This window comes from Euleptes europaea, chromosome 1, assembly GCF_029931775.1.
Source record: "Euleptes europaea isolate rEulEur1 chromosome 1, rEulEur1.hap1, whole genome shotgun sequence".
NCBI lineage: Eukaryota > Metazoa > Chordata > Lepidosauria > Squamata > Sphaerodactylidae > Euleptes > Euleptes europaea.
In genome coordinates, this window is record NC_079312.1 from 62,987,138 (window position 1) to 63,007,469 (window position 20,332).

At 48.7% G+C, this 20,332-nt stretch overlaps 1 protein-coding gene across 4 annotated transcripts in view; it reads right to left on the reverse strand.

Annotated features, from left to right (window-relative positions):
• The window catches only part of CACNA1D (calcium voltage-gated channel subunit alpha1 D), a 347,998-nt gene extending 330,991 nt beyond the window's left edge, over positions 1-17,007 (reverse strand). For 3 of the 4 annotated variants that reach the window (XM_056865912.1, XM_056865904.1, XM_056865897.1), the window contains exons 1-3: positions 16,965-17,007; positions 8,153-8,459; positions 4,444-4,549 (exon numbers count right to left, since the gene is read on the reverse strand). In XM_056865912.1, the coding sequence (XP_056721890.1) occupies positions 4,444-4,549; positions 8,153-8,459; positions 16,965-17,007 (456 nt within the window). The remainder of the gene's footprint in view (positions 1-4,443; positions 4,550-8,152; positions 8,460-16,964) is intronic. The other variant, XM_056865919.1, reaches the window with a different exon arrangement.
• Positions 17,008-20,332: the final 3,325 nt, after the last annotated feature.

Sequence of the window (20,332 nt, forward strand, 5' to 3'; positions counted from 1 at the left end):
ACCTATGGCACGCGTGCCACTTCCGGCACGCGTAGCCCTCTCTGCCGGCACGCGCGGGTGGGCTCCAAAAGGCCTCCTGGGTCGTCTGGGCCCCTCCCTCTCTCAGCTGAGCTCCCCCCACACCGTGCGTGCGTGGGCGTGTCAGCTTCCTGCCTCGCACTCACGCTGCTGGCTTCTTCCTCTTCCCCCCTCTCACCCCCAACAGCTGACAGGCGGCGGGGAGGCCAGCAGCAAGGAGGTGGGGCCTCCTCCTCCAGGCTCCAGCAGCAGCTCCTCCTCACCGCCTTCCTCCTCCTCGTCCCCCTCAGGTGGCTCCCAAAAGTCCAGCTCCAGGCTGTCGCCGCCATCGTCCTCCTCCTCAGGCGCCTCTCCCCCGGCCGTTTTCGCCCGCCGCCTCCTCAGGGCGCTCGCGGAGGGCCAGGCGGCCCCTCAACAGCCACGCGTCCGCCAGAGAAGGGCCTGCCATCTCCCGCCATCTTCCCCCTCTCCCCTGCTCGCGAGCGTCCCTGACTCCTGCAATAAGCTTGTGGGGTAGCCGGAGCCACCCTCAAGTCCTCTGGCTCGGGTGTGGCTGCATGGCCTCTGCCTTCTCCCTCCCTGCCCCCTAAGGTTGCCTGCAGGCTGGCAGGGTCGCAAGTGTTGGCGCGCTCGCCCTCGCTCTCACCGCCCCCTCCTCCCCTGCCCCCTCCCAGCTGGGAGGTGACCGATGCTGCTGCGCTGGGCCCCACATCTCCGCCGTCCCGCACCGTCGCCTCGCCACCTCCCCAGAGCTGCCGGTAAGGGGGGGAGAACTTCGGGTGTGCGCCCTGGAGCAAGTCCTGGGTTGGGCTTGAGGCCCGACCCAGGACACTTTCTTTCTTCCTTCCATCCTTCCTCCCTTTCATCCTTTCTTCCCCAGTTCCTTCCTTCTCTTTCCTTTCCCAGTTCCTTCCTTCCCCTTTCTTTCTTTCTTTCTTTCTTTCTTTTTCTTTCTCTCTCTCTTTCTTCGTCCCTCCACTTTTTCCTTCCTTCCCCAGTTCCTTCCTTCTCTTTCCTTTCCCAGTTCCTTCCTTCCCCTCTTTTTTTCTTTCTTTCTTTCTTTCTTTTTCTTTCTTCCCCTCTTCCTTCCTTCCTTCCTTTCTTTCTCCATCCCTCCCCCCTTCCTTCCTTCCCCAGTTCCTTCATTCTCTTTCCTTTCCCAGTTCCTTCCTTTCTCCATCCCTCCCCCTTCCCTTCCTCTACTAGGGCTGCCAACCTCCAGGTGGTGGCTGGAGACCTGGCAACCCTAGCAATAATGTCTGGTGGCTGAACAGAGGACGAGTCCTGGAAAAATGCATGCCAAATACAAACAACTTTTTATTGAAAGGTAAAAGTTTGCATCATTGAAAGCTCTGTTATTGTGTTTTTCTTTTAACGCAAAATATGTGAATGTATGAGTTGTTTTTTTTAAACTAAAACCTCAGTATTCAGGTTAAATTGCCGTATTGGCACTTGGCAATAAATAAGTGGGCTTTGGGTTGCAGTTTGGGCACTCGGTCTCTAAAAGGTTCGCCATCACTGGCCTAGAGCAACCTTCCATCCTTCCAAGGTCGGTAAAATGAGTACCCAGCTTGCTGGGGGTAAAGGGAAGATGACTGGGGAAGGCACTGGCAAACCACCCCGTAAACAAAGTCTGCCTAGAAAATGTCCGGATGTGACGTCACCCCATGGGTCAGGAATGACCCGGTGCTTGCACAGGGGACCTTTACCTTTATAGCAACCTAGGCACAGCATATATGCTGCAATATGCCATCCATGGGCAGCACATTGCCCACCTGTATTTATAGTTGGTAAACCATCTCTGTTAGTTTCTTGCCATGAAAACCCCAAAAAGGGGTCGCCATAAGTCAGCTGCGACTTGACGGCACTTTACACACAAAATTCACTGAACAGATACACAAAGCTTTATATAGATGAGGTCAATTATAAATTACACAATTATATACTGTAGTGTTTAAGTTCATATAGATCATATACCTAACCACACCTTCAAAATAAATTTTATTCATTCTCTGACACATAAACAGTTATTATATATACATAAGAGAACCTAAAGAGGTCTACTCAGAAGGTCTGCCCATTTTAGTCAATGGGACTTATGCCCGGGAATGTGTTTTGTTTTTAGGATTACAGCCTATGACACACAAACTTCAAAGAAGTGCATGGCCAAGATTTGGGATGAGATGTGTTTGTATAACACATACACAAAGATTAAAAAAAAAACAAGCTTGACTGCCAATACCAAAAAATCTGTGACACAGAGCTTATTCTTGTTTAAATAAAACTTCACATATTTGTGTTTAAAACTGAAAGTGAGCCATGCAAAAATAAAATATTTAAACTCATTCTAGAATTAGGGCAAAAAAAGATTTAACTTAACCCTTTATTAAGAAAAAAAATTAACCAAGGCTAAAACTCCATAAAATTAGCAGCTTCTGACGCCGACGGATGCCTCACCTAATTCAAGTTATGCTTCATTATATTAGTTATTAGAAGCATACAGTTCCTGGCAGACTGATAGCGATGCAGAGATTTGGCCCTAAATTTCTGAGAGCAAAAACAGACTGTTGATTGGGTCAGATGAACTGCTACATAAATTGTTATTTATACTGGCCTGGATTGTTTTGCCTTTTCCCAGAGTTTTTTTAATCATCTGTGGCTGTTTAAAAATTATAGCTTTGATAAATAAGGAGCACATCATATTGATCAAAAATATGGAGAACTGCATTCTCTGAGCAAATTAGTAACAAATTTAAATTGGCTTTTTAAAAGGATATGTCTTCACTGGTGAAGAACTCTTTGCTGACAAATATTTCCCAAAAGAAAAATAAAGCTGTTTATGACCTGCTGGCTGTATTTGGCACTTGTTCCTTGTGCTCAAAATCTCAAAGTGATATGTAAGTGCTCTAAATCTGCATGCTGAATTCTTACTGTTTGACCTGATGTGTTACATTGATTTACTATATACTGAGGAAGTTGTATTGTGCCATAAAATATCCTGATTTAATAATCTGTATATGTAATTTTAGACAGTAAAATATTGCTCCAAGCAATACAGAGTGATTCCCATAATTCCCATAATTTGACAGCCAAATCTAATGGTAGTGAAGTTCTCAAAAAGCCTTTCTGTATGTGCATGGGGGAAGTGTCTTTGTGATTTGATGCTCCTCCCTCAGATGCCAAAAATTTTTATTTACATAGAAGGTTTGCATGAAAAATTTGGTTCCACTTCAACACAAGGGCAGTTTTAAGAAATGACTTAACTGTGTGAAAACAGATGGCGTAGCCCTCTCATAAGAAATATTCCACTTCAAGCAAGTTCAAATCAGCTCCCAAGTCAAGTCACTACTCACAAATTCTGTGGTCTCAGAACCACAGCTTCAAGGTAGATAAATATATATAGGCTTGATACAACATTTACAGAGACCAGTTCTCCTTAGAAAACAGCATTCCAACTATACAACCTGGCTTTAAATATATGTGTTCCATTAAAAAAAAAAACACTGTCGTGCATTATACATCCTTCCTCAGTTTAATTTACTAATTAGGGTAACGATGTATATTACGAAATAATTTATTTCAGAATATGTATCACTTGGCATCAAATACTCAATGCGCTCACAGAAATGCAAAGTTCATGTGAGGGTGAACAAAAGATTAAAGAGCACTAAAGCAGTCAACATCATGTAACATAAACATGTAACATATAAATCCAATTACTGTCCTCCCAATAATGCATTTGCCTCAGGAATGTATCATTATCATAAAATCTTATTTTTATATCAAAACCCAGAGCATGACTACTAAAACTGGCAACCAAAGCAGGAAAATTCATTAAATAAATTTTATCACATTCCCCTTCAAGACTAACTGCACAATTGGGGGGGGGGGGGATGGCACAGCCATGCCACCTACTGAGCGGCTTCCTGGCCCAAAGGCAAAAAAGTTATGTTAGCAAAACCCCATATAACTCCTCCATAGGGTTTCGCAGGGCTATGCCTGACTTTTTGCAGGTATAACTCAGTGCTGGCTAAAGGGGGTGTGTTCCCAGGCCAAAAGGGCTTTGGGGGCTGACTAAGGCCAGCTCCGCCCCTGGGAACGCCCCCCTTTGATTCTAGTGTGAGCCCTTGCACCGGGAAAATGCTGCCAACAAAGCTGCACTGGCACTGGTGGCTCGCGCTGCCATGCTGTTCCCTGGAGCTGGCATAAGTGGCCCCACACCGGCATTAGTGGCAGTTTAGCCTGTACAAGTGGACCTAATGCCAGCACTGGGGTTGCGCCGGCTCCTAAGCTGGTTCCCCCGCCCTCCGTTAGAATCGCTCTGCCCATGTATAATCAGTTCTTACCATTTTTCTTTTTTAAAGTCTCCAAATACAAAATAATTTAAAAAACATGAATACAGAAGGGAAATCAAAAAATACTTACCAAGTTATGGTTAGTTGAATTAGAATCATCTTCTGGGAATGGGATGTAAACAGCTAAGGCCACACAATTGGCAAAAATAGCCAGTAATATAAATATGTCAAACGGTCTGAAATATCTTGTTAAGGAACATCCAGTGTTGGAATATGCACATATAAAACCCAGTATAATTCCATGCTTGTTTCTGAAGCAAGAACAACATGTGCTGCTCTATCTTATGGCAGACAGAAGTTGCCTGTTGGCCATAAGCATCTATTAAAACTAGTTCCATGGCCTTTCAATTTGTTTTTTAGCAGTGAATTGTACATTACATTACTTTGCACAAAGTATATTTTAAAAAGTAAATAGAATATTTAATCAATAGGCTGGCACAAGATTAAATCTCTCTCCAGTGCCTTTCAATATTATCATTAGTTCTAAAGGAAGCTATGTATGTATAATTAAATGAGAATAAAAAATCCACAAAGAATGATGTTTGCATACTGTAAAGAAGGAGAATCTAGCAGTTCTGTTCTGTGAAATACAGTGTTAGGAGCTGTGAACTCTAAGTATCCGAAGAATCTACAGCACTTCAAAATGGCTGTACTCTGGTTACATATTGATACATTTTAAGGATCTTATCTTGCTGGCTGTCATATCTAGTATTATCAATCCTGAACCATTAGAAATCTCATGAGAATTCCAGGCTCTGAGACTTCCAGGCTTTTCTCATATCTTTGTTTTTCAGACCCCTTTAACTGAACTTGAATTAATAAGGACTGGATTTAGAGCCTCAGCAAGCAAAGTAAGGACTGCTTAGAGAGAACTCCTTTTAGCAGAAGAGGTAGAGGCACTGCAGTTACTCTGATGTCCCAAACTATTGTACAGCAATAACAGACAGCCTTTTGTTAAGAATCTTATTATCTCATTCAAAAATAGCAGGACTAGATGGTCCTCCAGAAAGTGGTCAATGGTTCACCATTGGTCTACCATCTCCAAATAATTCCAGCAATATAGTTATCTATTTATTTTACAGCCAATTTGCTATGATCATTGGGCAAACAACCTGGTTTGCAAGATGCACGGACAGTGGTTTCTACAAAGGCTTATAATTAGAAACTTACATATAATTCCTTTTTTACCAGTACCAATCGCAATAAGCTGCTCCATAGGTGCAGCATCCCAGCACTTGAACAATGTAAACCTGACCTGCTCTCCTCCTTGGAGAAGCTTTGGCAGAAGCAACTGAGAAAAGAGTGAACCCTCTTGCCTTTGCTGTTTCATAGCAGCAGCCACGAGGTACAGTACCACATGAGCTGCAACTGTCAATTTACGCATAATGGTCCTTACTTAAATATGCCTTTGATGAGCAAAATTTTTTTTTTGAACAGCCTCAAATTTCCCACACCAGTCTACCATGCTCTAAGTAAGAATCAAGCAGCTGAAGACCTTTGAAAAAAGAACACCCACACAGGATATTGTGAGGGCAAGCTAAAAAGCATGATTCCCAGCTGTTTTCATGATCAAGGACATCACAGGTTGTTTCAGAAGATGGCAGGCCAATTCACTAGCAACCACCATTGGTTATAAGCAGGAGCAACCAGAGGTTTTACAGTGCAACCCTAAACCGTTACACCCTTCTAAGCCCATTGAAGTCAATGGGTTTAGGAGGATGTAACGTTGCTTAGGATTTCATCTAGGCACATATCACAGGTTATTACAATAGGTTTCCCTCAGGTCTCTGTTTGTGGCAAACTCTAGTTTCACTCATTTCTGTATACTTGACATATGGAGAAACTGTAAGTGCTTGATCAATTGTCTTAAGCTAAGACAAACAGTTGTGCTCCCCCCTAAATTATCTAAGGACTCTCCTTCTTAGTTCTACCATACAATTATACATGCAAATCAGTGTGGAGCAAATTGAGTTTATAAAACTCATGATCACCAACCAAGTAAACAAGCTCTCAGGGAAAATGATGGAATTTTGAAATATAATACACATTTTATTTTGCTACCGCCACTTCACAGGATGAGTTTAGAAAGTACTAGATTGTCTAGGGGGGAATGTGATGTAGTATATAGCCTGGTCATGTCAGATCTTGAAAGCTAAGCAGCATCAGTACTTGGATATGAGACCACCAAGGATGACAATGGCAAACCAGAGGAAGGCAATGGCAAACCAGCTCTGCTTCCAACTTGATTTGAAAACCATATAGGGTCATCATAAAACAGCTTCGACTTGACAGCACTTTTCACACACACACACACACACACACACACACACACACACACACAGCCTCTCAATGTGAGAATTATAGCTGCAGTCTGTGTTCTATAATGGTGATATCATATAAAGACTTGTGTGAGTGAAGTGCCATCAAGTAGAAGCTGTCTTACGGCGACCTCGCAGGGTTTTCAAAACAAGAGGCTGAGGTGGTTTGTCATTGCATTCCTCTGCACAGCTGCCCTAGAATTCCTTGGTTGTCTCCCATCCAAATACTAACCAGGGCCAAACCTGCTTAGCCTCTGAGATCTAACAAGATCAGGCCATCCAGGTCAGAGCAAAGATAAACATATCAACCACTGCAATACAAGTGAAAGTGCTGTATCCTTGAAGGTAGCTTCTGAGGGTAGCCGTGTTGGTCTGCAGCAGCACAGAGTCCAGTAGCACCATAGACACCAACAAGATTTGGGGGGTATAAGCTTTCAAGAGTCAAAGTTCTGTTCGTCATATACAAGACACAATGTGATCTCTGAGTCCTTATATCCCAGTCAGATGATCTCGGAGAATGTGATCTCCGAGTCCTTATATCCCAGTCAGAAGAACCAGCTGAGTTCCTTTCTTGCAACACCCCTCCCACCTTCTGACTGTGATAAACAGATACGGAGATCTCCATTCTGTCTTGTAACTGAACTTTGACTCTCGAAACTCTTTATACTCCAAAAATCTTGTTGGTCTCCAAGGTGCTACTGGACTCGAATCTAGATGCTTTATCCAGATAACTGTCACCTTATATGACTATTTTACACAGACACATTCACATCAGTTAAAGAGAAAATATAGATGAATGATAAATTTATGGCACTAACAACTAAAGTAGTGCGCAGGCAGGTTCCACTGAAATTAGCAGCATAATGTATGCATAGTTATACACAGAATTACAGGCAACCTTTTGCTGGCCAAATTACATATTAATCAGCTAATCCACAATGACTACCAGTACATGTATGATTTCCCAAAAGAGCAAATAGTAGTTCCTTGGAGCCCATTCAGATCAGGAAAATGGCACAGGGAGGGAGACTTAACCCCTCCCCTTGTTCTGTGATCTCAATCTGAATTGGGCCACAAAAAACCTGGGAGCTCTGTACATCGAACTCTGAGCATATAATCTGGATAGCAGCCTGGGTAAACTACAAATTGGTCAGAAGAAAGGACAGATGGACAAAAGCTGCTTAAACCATTGCTCTCTCTCTCTCTCTTTTTTTTTAGTTCAACATCACCCTCCCCAAGCAGGGTTTTTTTTTTAAACCTACAGAGGGCAAAGGAATAAGGACTTCCCCCAATGTGCACATACCACTGAAGAAGCAGTTTGGAAACAGTGATACTCAGCTGAAAAACAAAATTAAGGGGAAAGGGTCAAGCGACCTGCTGTTCCAAGTCACAGTCTGTCCAGGTTGATGTGGATTTTAAAAACCGCAGATGGTTAAAAATACAATTCCATCAAAAGGATACTTCCATTCTACTATACTAATGCAGGCTCTTCGGATTGGGTTGTTGAGGGATAAACAGAAAAGGGCACGAGCTGGCCGACTATTGGACGTATTACCCTGTTTTTTGCTCTTGGCATATTGCTGGCGTTTTCTTTGGGACAGAGATCCTACAGGTTGGGCTGTGACGCTCATGCTCTGGGCAGCCTTAGCTTGTCTAGCAGCATCGATTGCAGCTTGCCAAGTTAGCTTGGGTGGTGCTGAGCTGTTTGACTGGAGAGTTGGTCCGTCACCAGGAAGAGGAATTCTGGTGCTATTTGCATAGCTTTCTTCTGTGAAAAAAACAAGAGGGGGATGAGTAAGACCCATTATCTTGGTTTTTAATAATCTTTTCAAGCTACTTGCAAGGTAATGTTATTCATCTTTTTTCAAGCACCTTCTTTACAAAAAAAAAGCCCGCAGATTCTCTCCGCCATTATTAAACGGTTCAGGAATTAGCTGTAGAAATACTAGCACCTGTCGCCTTTTCTCTTGACTCCTCCCAGTTAAAGAAATATGTTTACGTTTTTCAGAAACAGGCAGTAGCCTGAACAATACCAATTTTATAACAAAACAAAAGGAGTCCAATTTCCTGATGATAAAACTTTTTTTTTACAGTACAGCATTCGTTATCTTTTCCTTCTCTGACTGTAGATATCAAGCAAGGTATTCTTTTACTATAAAGTTCTGGAGGGGGAGGGGAGCCATGTCAATCTGTTGCATCAAGATTCTGTGCATCACTTTAGCCACTACAGAAACAAAACAAATCCATCAAACACTGCTTTGAGATCAGAGAGCAACCCTACCTCCCCCTCAAGTTCAAGTGAAGAACCAGGCCACTCAGACTTTATGCTGCACTTTGGGATTCTGAAGGCACAGCGTGAAATCAGTAACAAGGGGAAGAAAGGTCACTATACTGACCAACGTATGGATCCTCAACAAGCATGGGATATTTGTTTTTAGGATATGTGTGGAAAGAAGGCGGCTATATTGCAAGGAACCTGGTGTCAGGGATGGGGGAATAGATTCTGCACTCACTGCAACAGTGTCCCCATATGCAGCATTTTTTATTTTCTTAACTGGAATGAATGGCAGCCATATAAAAGAAAGTAAAAGGGAGCACTCGGGGACATTATTAGACTGAGAGCTAAATCTGCTTCCTCCCCTAGTGACTCTGCTTTTAAAAAATCAAGTCGGTTCCTATTTGCATAACCCATTCTGCATTCTGTCGCTTGATCACCCTAGGGTGTGAGGGAACTCTAGACTGGCAGACAAGATATTGGGGATTGGCTTTTAGATATGTGTAATAACGATAAAATTGGAATTCCTCAAAGCTTACAGTTATGGAAAATTATTAAAAAAACAGTCTAAATGACAAAGAACAGAGAAAAAATAGACGTGACGGGATGGTCTTTAGTCTTAGAAGCTCACTAGGTCATGACTAGGGAGCTTGTCCAATGCACCTGTGGAAAAGAACACCTTCTAACTACACTAAAGTTGAGGATTTGTGTGGAGAAAAGATGGAGGAAATGAGAGGGGGGAAACTGCTAGGAAGCTCTGCCAAAGCAAGAGATGAAGTTAATATCTTATGATTGCTGCCAATCAGGCAGAGCACAGCTCCAGCCAGGTTCCCTTTGCAAATGTGATTTCCCCATTTTTGATGCAATCAGCCTGGAAGAGGGATGCCTTGTCCCATGTCCCTTTTTCATAAGGTAACGTAAGTGATAAAAAAAAGAGAGTTGTCGCTTCTGCCGTGGCTTCAACTCAATCAGTGCTGCAAGCGTGCGCGTACATATAGATACACAAAAGAGAGATGGATGTGAGGGAGAAGGAGGGGTGATGTTTAAGATGGCTCCCTTGGCGTGCAGCTGGGAAGAAGTAACTTCAGGATGCGCTCGGCATATTTCCCACTGGCCAAAGAGGAAAAGGGGTCTGGCACAGAGATCTCGCAGAACGGTTGTGGGTGGCGGAGAGCGTCAGGTGGGTGGCCGTCAGATGGCACTTGTCACATCGAACGCTGGGTCCATTGCTAGGTTACCCAGGAAGAGGAGCGCCCGCCTCAGGTAACCATTTGGCACCACGAGGGGGGGGGGAAGGGGAGAAACAGGGTCACTTTTCCACTGACCACGGTTTCGCATCTTCACAAGTCTCCCTCACTCCCCCTCTCTGCCTGAAGTCTATATATGGGATGCCACCAATCGAGGCAACCCACCTCCTTCTCCATCCTTTTTCTCCCCCCCCAAAAAAAATTCTTTGAAAAAAAGTGAGAAGTGGGCTCCAAAAGGAAGGCACGGGGGGGGGGGCGGTCCCGCCCTCTGACGGGGTCACGTGTGAGAGATCCCCCTCTCTGAGTTTGCTTCTCCAAATCAGTTGCTCAGACGTTGATACAGAAACAATAGATTTATTGAAGCCTTCAGGAGATGAGACAGGCACAGGTAGAAAGTTGCAAGTGAGGGGCTATACGGGTTTACAGAATATATTGACTCCAGGGCACTGGGGCACTGGGGTTCACACTTATTGTTATGGGAAGTTACAAGCTTGGCATAATACAAAACATCAGACGGATCCCAGGAAGTCTGGTGCGGCTATCACACTTCCAAGGCCGCACCGGCCTGAGGGAGTACTGGCAGGAAAACAGCGGGGGGGGAAGATACATGGGCCATCAGGCCTGGCGCCTGAGACCAGAAGGTGTGAACTGCTTTTACGAGTTCACTGATAATACCGCGGGTGATGGAAAGCAGAGACACAAAGACAGAGACCCTCACATTCTGCCCCCCTTAAGGCCCCCCTCCGGGAGGATGAGGCTTATCGGGATAAGCAAGGTGGAATTCTCGGACCAAGCGAGGAGCTGCCATGTGGGGTGCGGCCACCCATTCGTCATGAGCGGAGCCAAGGTTTTTCCAGCGAACAAAGTAAAACAGTTTCCCTTTCTTCCATTTGGAATCTAAAACCTTGGATATTTCCAAATGGGTGTCCCCTCCTACTACGGTAGGAATCTCATGAGCGGGAGGGGGGTGGAACTGGGGAGCTGCTACATAAGGTTTGAGGAGGCTTATATGGAAGACTGGATGAACCCCCTTGAGTGTCTTAGGGAGACTCAGTTCCACGGTAACCTCGTTGATTACTCTGGTAATGGGGAAAGGTCCTACATAACGGTCGCTCAGTTTTTTGCAGGGGCGAAGAGAGCGGAGGTTTTTGGTGGACAGATAGACTTGCTCCCCCACCTTGAGTTCCCATCCCGGAGACCGGTGTTTGTCCGCTTGTTCCTTGTACTTGCTTTTTGCCCTTTCCAGATTTTTGAGCAACCATGGCCAGGTGGATTTAACCACCTGAATCCACTCCTGAAGATCAGGGGTAGACTGGAGCTCTGGCGAGACGGGGGCAGAACCGAAAGGGCCAAAATCCGTCCCGTATATAACTTGGAAGGGACTAAAGCCGGTAGAGGAATGAGGCGCATTGTTGTACGCATATTCGGCAAATGGCAGCAGGTCAACCCAGTCATCCTGGTGGAAATTTACATAGCAGCGCAAATAACATTCTACTACCGCATTTACTCGTTCTGTTTGACCATCCGTTTGGGGGTGATAGGCGGAAGAAAGGCCCTGTTCCTCCACTCCCATTAACTTTAGGAAAGCCCGCCAGAATTTGGCAACAAACTGGACCCCCCGGTCGGAGAGGACCTTCCTCGGGATCGAGTGTAGCCTGAGGACGTGCGTGATGAACAGTTTAGCTAAGCCCTGGGCTGAAGGAAGACCTGCACATGGAACGAAATGAACCTGTTTGGAAAAGAGGTCTGTGATAACCCAGAGAACCGTTTTCCCCCGACTTGGAGGTAGGTCGGTGATAAAATCCATGGCGATGACTTCCCAGGGACGGGAGGGGTTCTCAAGCGGTTTGAGAAGCCCCGGGGGTTTTCCCATCCGTTTCTTGGCTGTGGCGCAGGTGGGGCAGCTGCGCACATACAACTCCACATCAGATCTCATACCGGGCCACCAAAACTGCCTTCGAACCAGGTGAAGCGTTTTTACGAAACCAAAATGACCTGCCAGCCTGGCCCCATGTACAAGTCCCAATACTTCTTTGCGAAGGGAAGATGGGACATATAGTTTCCCCCCCTGCACCCACCAAGTGTTGGTTCGTTCCAAGCCAGGAGGGAGGAGATTGTGCTCCTCCTCCTGCAAGGAGGCGTCCCGGAGACGCTGTTGGAACACTTCCGGGATACCTTTGAGCGTAGGGGGGGTCTCCGGTTGGCGGGCTTGGGATCGGGTGGTGACGGCCAAGCCAGGGACTTCCCCTCGCTGTTCGGGAGTGAACAGGGAGTCGACGGGGCGATCGAAATCGTTGCGATACTGGGGAAGTCGTGACAAAGCATCAGCTAGGGCATTTTCTTTGCCAGGGACATGTTTGAGGGTGAACCGGAATTTTGCAAAAAATTGGGCCCACCGAATTTGTTTGGCATTGAGTTTTCTAGCTCCCTTGAGAGCCTCAAGATTCTTGTGATCTGTGCACACTTCGAACGGCAGTTCGGCCCCCTCCAAGAAGTGTCTCCATATGGTAAGGGCATGTTTGACCGCTGCTGCCTCCTTCTCCCAAATGGCCCAGTTGATTTCGGACTGGGAAAACTTCTTGGAGAAGTAGGCGCACGGCCTTAACCGTCCCCCCTCATCCCTCTGCAATAGGGCCCCGCCCATTGCTACATCCGAGGCATCCACCTGCACCACGAAGGGCTTGGTGCAATCCGGGTGAGCCAAAACGGGTTCGGATGAAAAAAGTAGCTTTAAACGTTCAAAAGCTTGCTGGCACTGGGGAGACCACCGCAGACGGGCTGAGGGGAGTGCGGCGCTAGCCCCCCTGTCCTTGGTACGTAACAGGGCAGTGAGGGGAAGCGCAACTTGGGCAAAGTTGGGAATGAAATTCCGGTAAAAGTTGGCAAACCCCAAAAACTGTTGAAGTTGGCGGCGGGTAGTGGGGGTTTCCCAGTCCCGCACCGCCTGGACCTTGGCGGGGTCCATTTCCAACCCTTGGTGGGAAATCACATACCCCAAAAATGTAATAGAAGGTTGGTGGAATTCACACTTGGACACCTTAGCATACAGTTTGTGCTCCCGCAGCCGCTGGAGCACTTCTCGCACTAGGCGCACATGTTCTTCCATGGTCTCAGAGTAAATAAGAATGTCATCGAGAAATACCACCACCCCCCGAAACAGTAAATCATGCAAAACTTCATTAATTAATTGCATAAAGACACTCGGAGCCCCCGAAAGTCCGAACGGCATGACCAGGTACTCAAACATCCCAAAACAACTGGAAAAGGCCGTTTTGGGTTCGTCTCCTTCTTTGATGCGAATGCGGTGGTAGGCTTCTACCAAGTCCAGTTTGGTGAAGATTCGGCCCTCCTTTAATTGTGCTAGAAGGTCAGGAATAAGAGGGAGGGGGTAAGCATTAGACTGGGTGACTGCGTTCAGTCTGCGAAAGTCAATACACAGTCTTAAATCTCCCGTCTTTTTCTTTACAAAGAAAGCTGGGGCTGAATAAGGAGCCTTGGAGGGGCGTATGAAACCCCTCGCCAGATTGACATCCAGATAGTCCCGCAATACAGTCTTTTCACTGGGGCTCATGGGGTAAACCTTTCCCTTAGACAGTTTGCCTTCCCCTACGATCTCGATGGCACAGTCCGTTTCTCTGTGGGGAGGCAGTTCGTCGCACTCTCTAACATCGAAAACATCAGTAAACTGCGAGTACTCAGAGGGTAACTGTGGAGAGACTGGGGCGGGGGACCCTACCAGTGCGGCGGCTGGAGTTCTGAGTACCCGTTCCTTGTCATGCAACCCACAGGGGTTTTCGGGGAAAGAAAGCACCCGTTTAACCCAATCAATGGAGGGATTGTGTCCCCTTAACCAGTTCATCCCTAACACCACAGGGGTTACAATAGGGGCGATGGTGAAATACAACCGTTCCCAATGTTCCCCCACGGACATAATCACGGCTGCAGTTCTGTGGGTCACAGGGCCCCGTTTAAAGTCACTCCCATCCATTTGGGAAAAACGGAGGGGTCCCGGAAGCCGCTTGCGCCGGACCCCCAACTTCTTGGCAGTTTCCTCATTTATCATGGTGCGAGCACACCCCGAGTCGACCAACGCGGGGACCTCTAACGGGGGACCCCCTTTGGGTAGGGACAGATGAACACGCACAAATACATTGTCCTCTTGGGCGCTTACCATCGGTGGAGCTCCTTGCACAACGATAGGGACGGTCTGCTGCGGAGCCCCCTCTACAGCAGACCGACGGCGTTTTTTGCCGGCTGTTCCCACTCTTCCTCCTCGCTGGAAGAGGGGGACGGGGTGGTGGCCTCCGGGGAGCCGTCCGAATCAAAGACGGTATTTGTAATCCGGGACCCCGATGGGACCGTAGAGTCGGATGCCCCATCCTGGGGGCGCGCGTGGAGAGCGGAGGGTGCGCCGGAGCGCCGGCTCAGTGGTCCGCTTCTACGGCGAGGCTGGCTGTCGGCGGCCGGTTTCGTCGGCTCGGCCTGGGTTTGGCGGGGGGGGGTCGGACGGCCTGAGCGAGAGGGGCATTGCGATGCAAAGTGACCCTTTCCCCCGCAGATCAGGCAGACGCCGGCCTCGAACCGCTTGCGGCGTTCCGCGGCCGAGAGACCCCCGCCACCCCCTTGCCGGAGTTCCCGGCCACGGTCACCTCGGGGCCTGGGGTCTCGCCCAAGCCGTTGCTTGGACAAGTTCAGGAGTTGCTTGCGATTCTCGATGTCAGCAGCATGGCGAACCCAACCTTCCACATCCGGGGGGTTCCCTTGCATGAAGGCCCAATGTTGGAGGTCTGGGTTGAGACCCTCCCTGAAACATTGTACCAAGGTAGCTTCACTCCAGTCCAGAATTCGGCTAGCCAGTGACTGGAACTCACTTGCATACTGCGCCACCGACTTAGTCCCTTGGCGCAGTTGCATCAGGGAGGCTTTAGCCCGCTCACCCAGAGTCGGGTCCTCAAAACGGTTTCGGAGTGCTACCATGAACTCGTCCAGGGTTCGCAGTACCGGCGAGCGGAGTTCATACTGCAACACCATCCAGGCAGCCGCCTCCCCCTGCAGTAAGGAAGCCACGTACTGCACCCGGGACTCCTCAGAAACAAAGGTTCGGCCTTGTTCCCGCATAAAAATGTCCACTTGGACCATAAAAAAGGTCAATTGGTCTCCCGACCCGTCATACGTGACTTTCAGGTCCCGACGGGCCGGGGGGGCAGGGGTTGCGGGCGGAACTGCCGGCGCCCCGTCTGGGGGAGCACCGGCTGGAGGTTGCAACTTCAGCGCATCTAGGGCCGTGGCCATCTCACCCATTACGCGTTGCATGGTCTCCATCTGCTCCTGCATAGCCCGGCGGTCTTCCTGCCACTGCTTTCGTTCTTCCTCCATGAGGGCCTCTTTGCGGGCCGGGTCCCCTTCGAGTCCCGTGCTGGGGAAGGCCAACCGGCGATCCTTCGCCGCAGTCCGCGAGAGCGACCAGCCCTTGGGAGAGTCCAGCCAATAAGTAAGCCCCCGGGGACGTTCGTCCCGATCTTGGTCGGGGACGCGACCCTTCGGTTTCTTTGGCTTGGCTCCCTCCTCCTTCGGGTCCGGCTTCTCCGGCTCGTCCGGAGCCTTGGGGGCATCAGGGATAGGGGTGGTATCCTCGTCGGCTGACATTCTGTCCAAAGCGGTACAGCTGCAGTCCGAGAGGCAAAGACTTGCAACTTAATGTGAGAGATCCCCCTCTCTGAGTTTGCTTCTCCAAATCAGTTGCTCAGACGTTGATACAGAAACAATAGATTTATTGAAGCCTTCAGGAGATGAGACAGGCACAGGTAGAAAGTTGCAAGTGAGGGGCTATACGGGTTTACAGAATATATTGACTCCAGGGCACTGGGGCACTGGGGTTCACACTTATTGTTATGGGAAGTTACAAGCTTGGCATAATACAAAACATCAGACGGATCCCAGGAAGTCTGGTGCGGCTATCACACTTCCAAGGCCGCACCGGCCTGAGGGAGTACTGGCAGGAAAACAGCGGGGGGGGAAGATACATGGGCCATCAGGCCTGGCGCCTGAGACCAGAAGGTGTGAACTGCTTTTACGAGTTCACTGATAATACCGCAGGTGATGGAAAGCAGAGACACAAAGACAGAGACCCTCACATCACGCTTCCTCAGGGGAGCCTGACCGTTTGGGGAGAGACTCTGAGGGAGTCGTCCCCCCTCACGGCGGGGAGCGCGCGAGGTGAGCGGGAGGCGGGGGAGGGGACGGCGGCGCCTCAGCCTGTTCGCAAAGGCGATTAACACGCGCGCGCGCGCGCCCCCCCCCCCTGCGTCGTCTCTCCCCTGGCGCGCGGGGCAAGGGGGGGGAGGGTGCTGGCAGCGGCGAGCGGCTCCCGCCCGGCCCACAGCTCGCGACCCCCTCCCCCGAAAGAGCCCCCGGACCCCTCTCGCGCTCTTCTCTCTCTCTCCCCCCCCCCGCGCACATCTCCGCCGAGCCAGAAGGCAGACGTGCGAAATCAAGGCCACGCGCTCCCGCGGGAAGGGGGGGGGAAGCGAGGGCGAAGGTGGCCCGCCGGGGGAGGGGAGACTCCCGACCGCCTTCGCCTCCTGCAACCCCCTCCCCCGGCGCCCGCCCTCCCTCCCAGCCCTTAATCCCACCCCCGCGGTCCCCTCCTCTAATCTCCATCCCCCAAATCCCTCGCCGTTTAATCCCAAAGCAACCCCCCACCACCACCACCTGCCCTTGCTGCTGAGCGGGGTGGGGGGCGCTTTCTTACCGTCAGGGGGCTGCTGCTGCTGCTGCTGCTGCTGGGGCATCATGGCCACTTTCTTTGGGGGGCGCTGCTGGCCCCGACGCCCCGACGCTCCCTTTCCCTCCCTCCCTCCCCGGAGCCCCTGCCCTCGCCCGCTATCCGGCTGCCCCCATGGCGGCGCGGCGCGGCACGGCGGCGAGAGGCGAGGGCTTGGGCTGGCGCGGGCTACCGCCGCCGGCTCTTCTGCTTCTCTGCCGCGGCTGCTTGCAAAGCCCGTCGAGTTGGGGCCAACATGACACTCACATCCGGGTGACACGGGCGCTCGCCAGCCCTAGCAACCCACCACCCGCCGCCGCCGCGGCTGCTGCACCCTCGCTCAGCCCTTCCTGCCGCCCCTCTGCTCCGCCAGCCGCCACGGGTTAACCCTCTCGCTGCTGCTGCCGCCGCTGCCTCCCTGTCCTCCTCTCCCCCGTGCAGCCGCTGCCTGCCCGCCACCTGCTGCTCAGGGAAGAGGCTGGGGCCGGGCGGGCTGAGCGGGGGCGGGCGGGCTGAGCCGCGCGCTAAGCAGCCTAGAGGCCAGCTCCGCTCCCGCGTCCGCAAATAGAAGGAGAGAGCACGCGGCGGGCTTAACCCCTTCCCACCTGGACTGGAGTGTGTGTGTGTGTGGCACACACAAAAAAAGGGGGAGAGGGGTTCGGCCGTTCTTCGAGCAGGCTTGGAATCCTTCGGGGATGTCAATTGGGTGAGCGCCAAGAGGTCAAGAATATTTGCCCCTTGTCAGGATGAGCCATGCTCTGATTACTTCCAGGTTGCATTACTGTAATGCACTCTGTGTGGGCACTGGGGTGTGTGTGTTAAGTGCCGTCAAGTCGCTTCCGACTCATGGCGACCCTATGAATCTATGTCCTCCGAAGTGTCCTATCCTTAACAGCCTTGCTCAGATCTTTTAAATTGAGGGCCCTGGCTTCCTTTATAGAGTCAATCCATCTCTTTTTAGGTCTTCCTCTTTTCCTGCTGCCTTCAACTTTTCCTAGCATGATTGTCTTTTCCAGTGACTCTTGTCTTCTCGTAATGTGTCCAAAGTACGACAGCCTCAGTTTAGTCATTTTAGCTTCTAGGGTCAATTCAGGCTTGATTTGATCTAAAACCCACTGATTTATTTATTTTTTTTGCGGTCCAGGGTATCCATAACTTAAGTTAATTCATGCCATCGTATTCCCTATTACTATGTATGGGTGTGAAAGCCGGACATTGAAGAAGGCTGATAGGAAGAAAGTAAGTTCCTTTGAATTGTGGTGTTGGAGGAGAGTGTTACAGATACCGTGGACTGCCAAAAAAACAACAATAAATCAGTAGGTTATAGATCAAATCAAGCCTGAACTGACCCTAGAAGCTAAAATGACTAAACTGAGGCTATCGTATTGTGGTCACATTATGAGAAGACAAGAGTCACTGGAAAAAAACAGTCATGCTAGGAAAAGTGGAGGGCAGCAGGAAAAGAAAGACCCAACAAGAGATGAATTGACTCTATAAAGGAAGCCACAGCCCTCAATTTGCAAGATTTCATAGAATCATAGAGTTGGAAGTGACCACTAGGGTCATCTAGTCCAACCCCCTGCACAATGCAGGAAATTAACAACTACCTCCCCCCAAATCCGCAGTGACCCCAACCCTCCCCCCACCATGCAGGATCCCACAATCAAAGCACTCCCAACAGATGGCCATCTAGCCTCTGCTTAAAGACTTCCAAAGACGAGGACTCCACCACACTCCGAGGCACCGTCGAACAGCCCTCACCGTCAGAAAGTCCTTCCTAAGCAATTAGGTGGAATTGCTTTTCTATTAGTTTAAATCCATTACTCCATGTCCTAGTCTCCGGAGCAACAGAGAACAAGCTAGTTCCCTCATCAACATAGCATCCCTTCAAATATTTAAACATGGCTATCATGTCTCCCCTCAGCCTTCTCTTCTCCAAACTAAACAAACCCAACTCCCTAAGTCTCTCCTCATAGGGCATGGATTCCAGACCTTTGACCATTCTGGTTGCCCTCCTCTGGACATGCTCTAACTTGTCAACATCCTTCTTAAATTGTGGAGCCCAAAACTGGACACAGTATTCCAAGTGAGGTCTGACCAATGCAGAATACAGTGGTAGTATTACTTCCCTTGATCTAGACACAATACTCCTATTGATGCAGCCCAGAATTGCATTGGCCTTCTTAGCTGCCATATCACACTGTTGACTCATGTTCAGTTTGAGGTCCACTAGACTCCCAGATCTCTTTCACATGTACTGTTGTCAAGCCAACTCTCTCCCATCCTATACCTGTGCCTTATGTTGTTTCTGCTTAGGTGAAGTACTTTACACTTCTCCCTATTGAAATCCATTTTATTTCTTATGGCCCAGCTCTCCAGTCTATCGAGGTCATTCTGAACTCTGATCCTACCCTCCGGGGTATTAACTACCCCTCCTAACTTGGTGTCATCTGCAAATTTGATTAGCATGCTCTCTATTCCATCATCCAAGTCATTTATAAAAATATTAAATAGTACTGGTTCCAGGACAGACCCCTGTGGTACCCCACTGGTCACTCCTCTCCAGGATGAAGTTGTGCCATTAATGAGCACCCTTTGGGTTCGGTTGGTCAACCAATTACCAATCCACCTAACAGTAGCAGTGTTTTCAGTATGATCACTACTAAAACCATCACCAATGAATAATCGACAAGCCAGTCTTCCAGGCTGAGGTTATAGAAACACTTCCTGGTCGGTGCTATTCAACCAGCATGAATTAATGCCATTGCCTCCTGTTTTAGAAAGAAAACAGTGGAGGAGAAACTTGCTCTGGATAGTCAGTAGTGAAGGAAAAGAACTGTGCACATCTTCTTTATTATTATACTAGATGGAAGCACATCAATTTGACAGGAAATTGGGTGTTAGAAAAGAAAGGGAAGAAGCTTTCCAGAATCTTCTGCCTCCCATATCACTGCTTTCCAGACTTTCCTTTCCCACCCACACTTGGCTGGAAAGGTAGACACTGAAATAATTGCTGTTTCTTACAGTAATGCTCTGTTTTGTGCTACTTAGAGCATTTCTATCAGCAAAAGTGTTGTGGTGCCACATCAGGCAAGCAAGTAGGAAAGAAATCTCCCCACCCCACCCTACCTGCCCTCTTTATCTCATATTTTGACATAGCCTTTCCCAATTGCTCAAGACATTGTAAAATGTTTAAAATGCAATGAATATCTACAATAAAGCACAACATCAAGAGCATATGAAAATAACGATGGGATAAAGCCCCAGCCAAGATACACTTGCTACATTTCCAAAGTTAGCCAAAGGCTCAAAGAAATGGATGTATTCCAGGCACTACAGAAGGAAAAAAGCAAAGT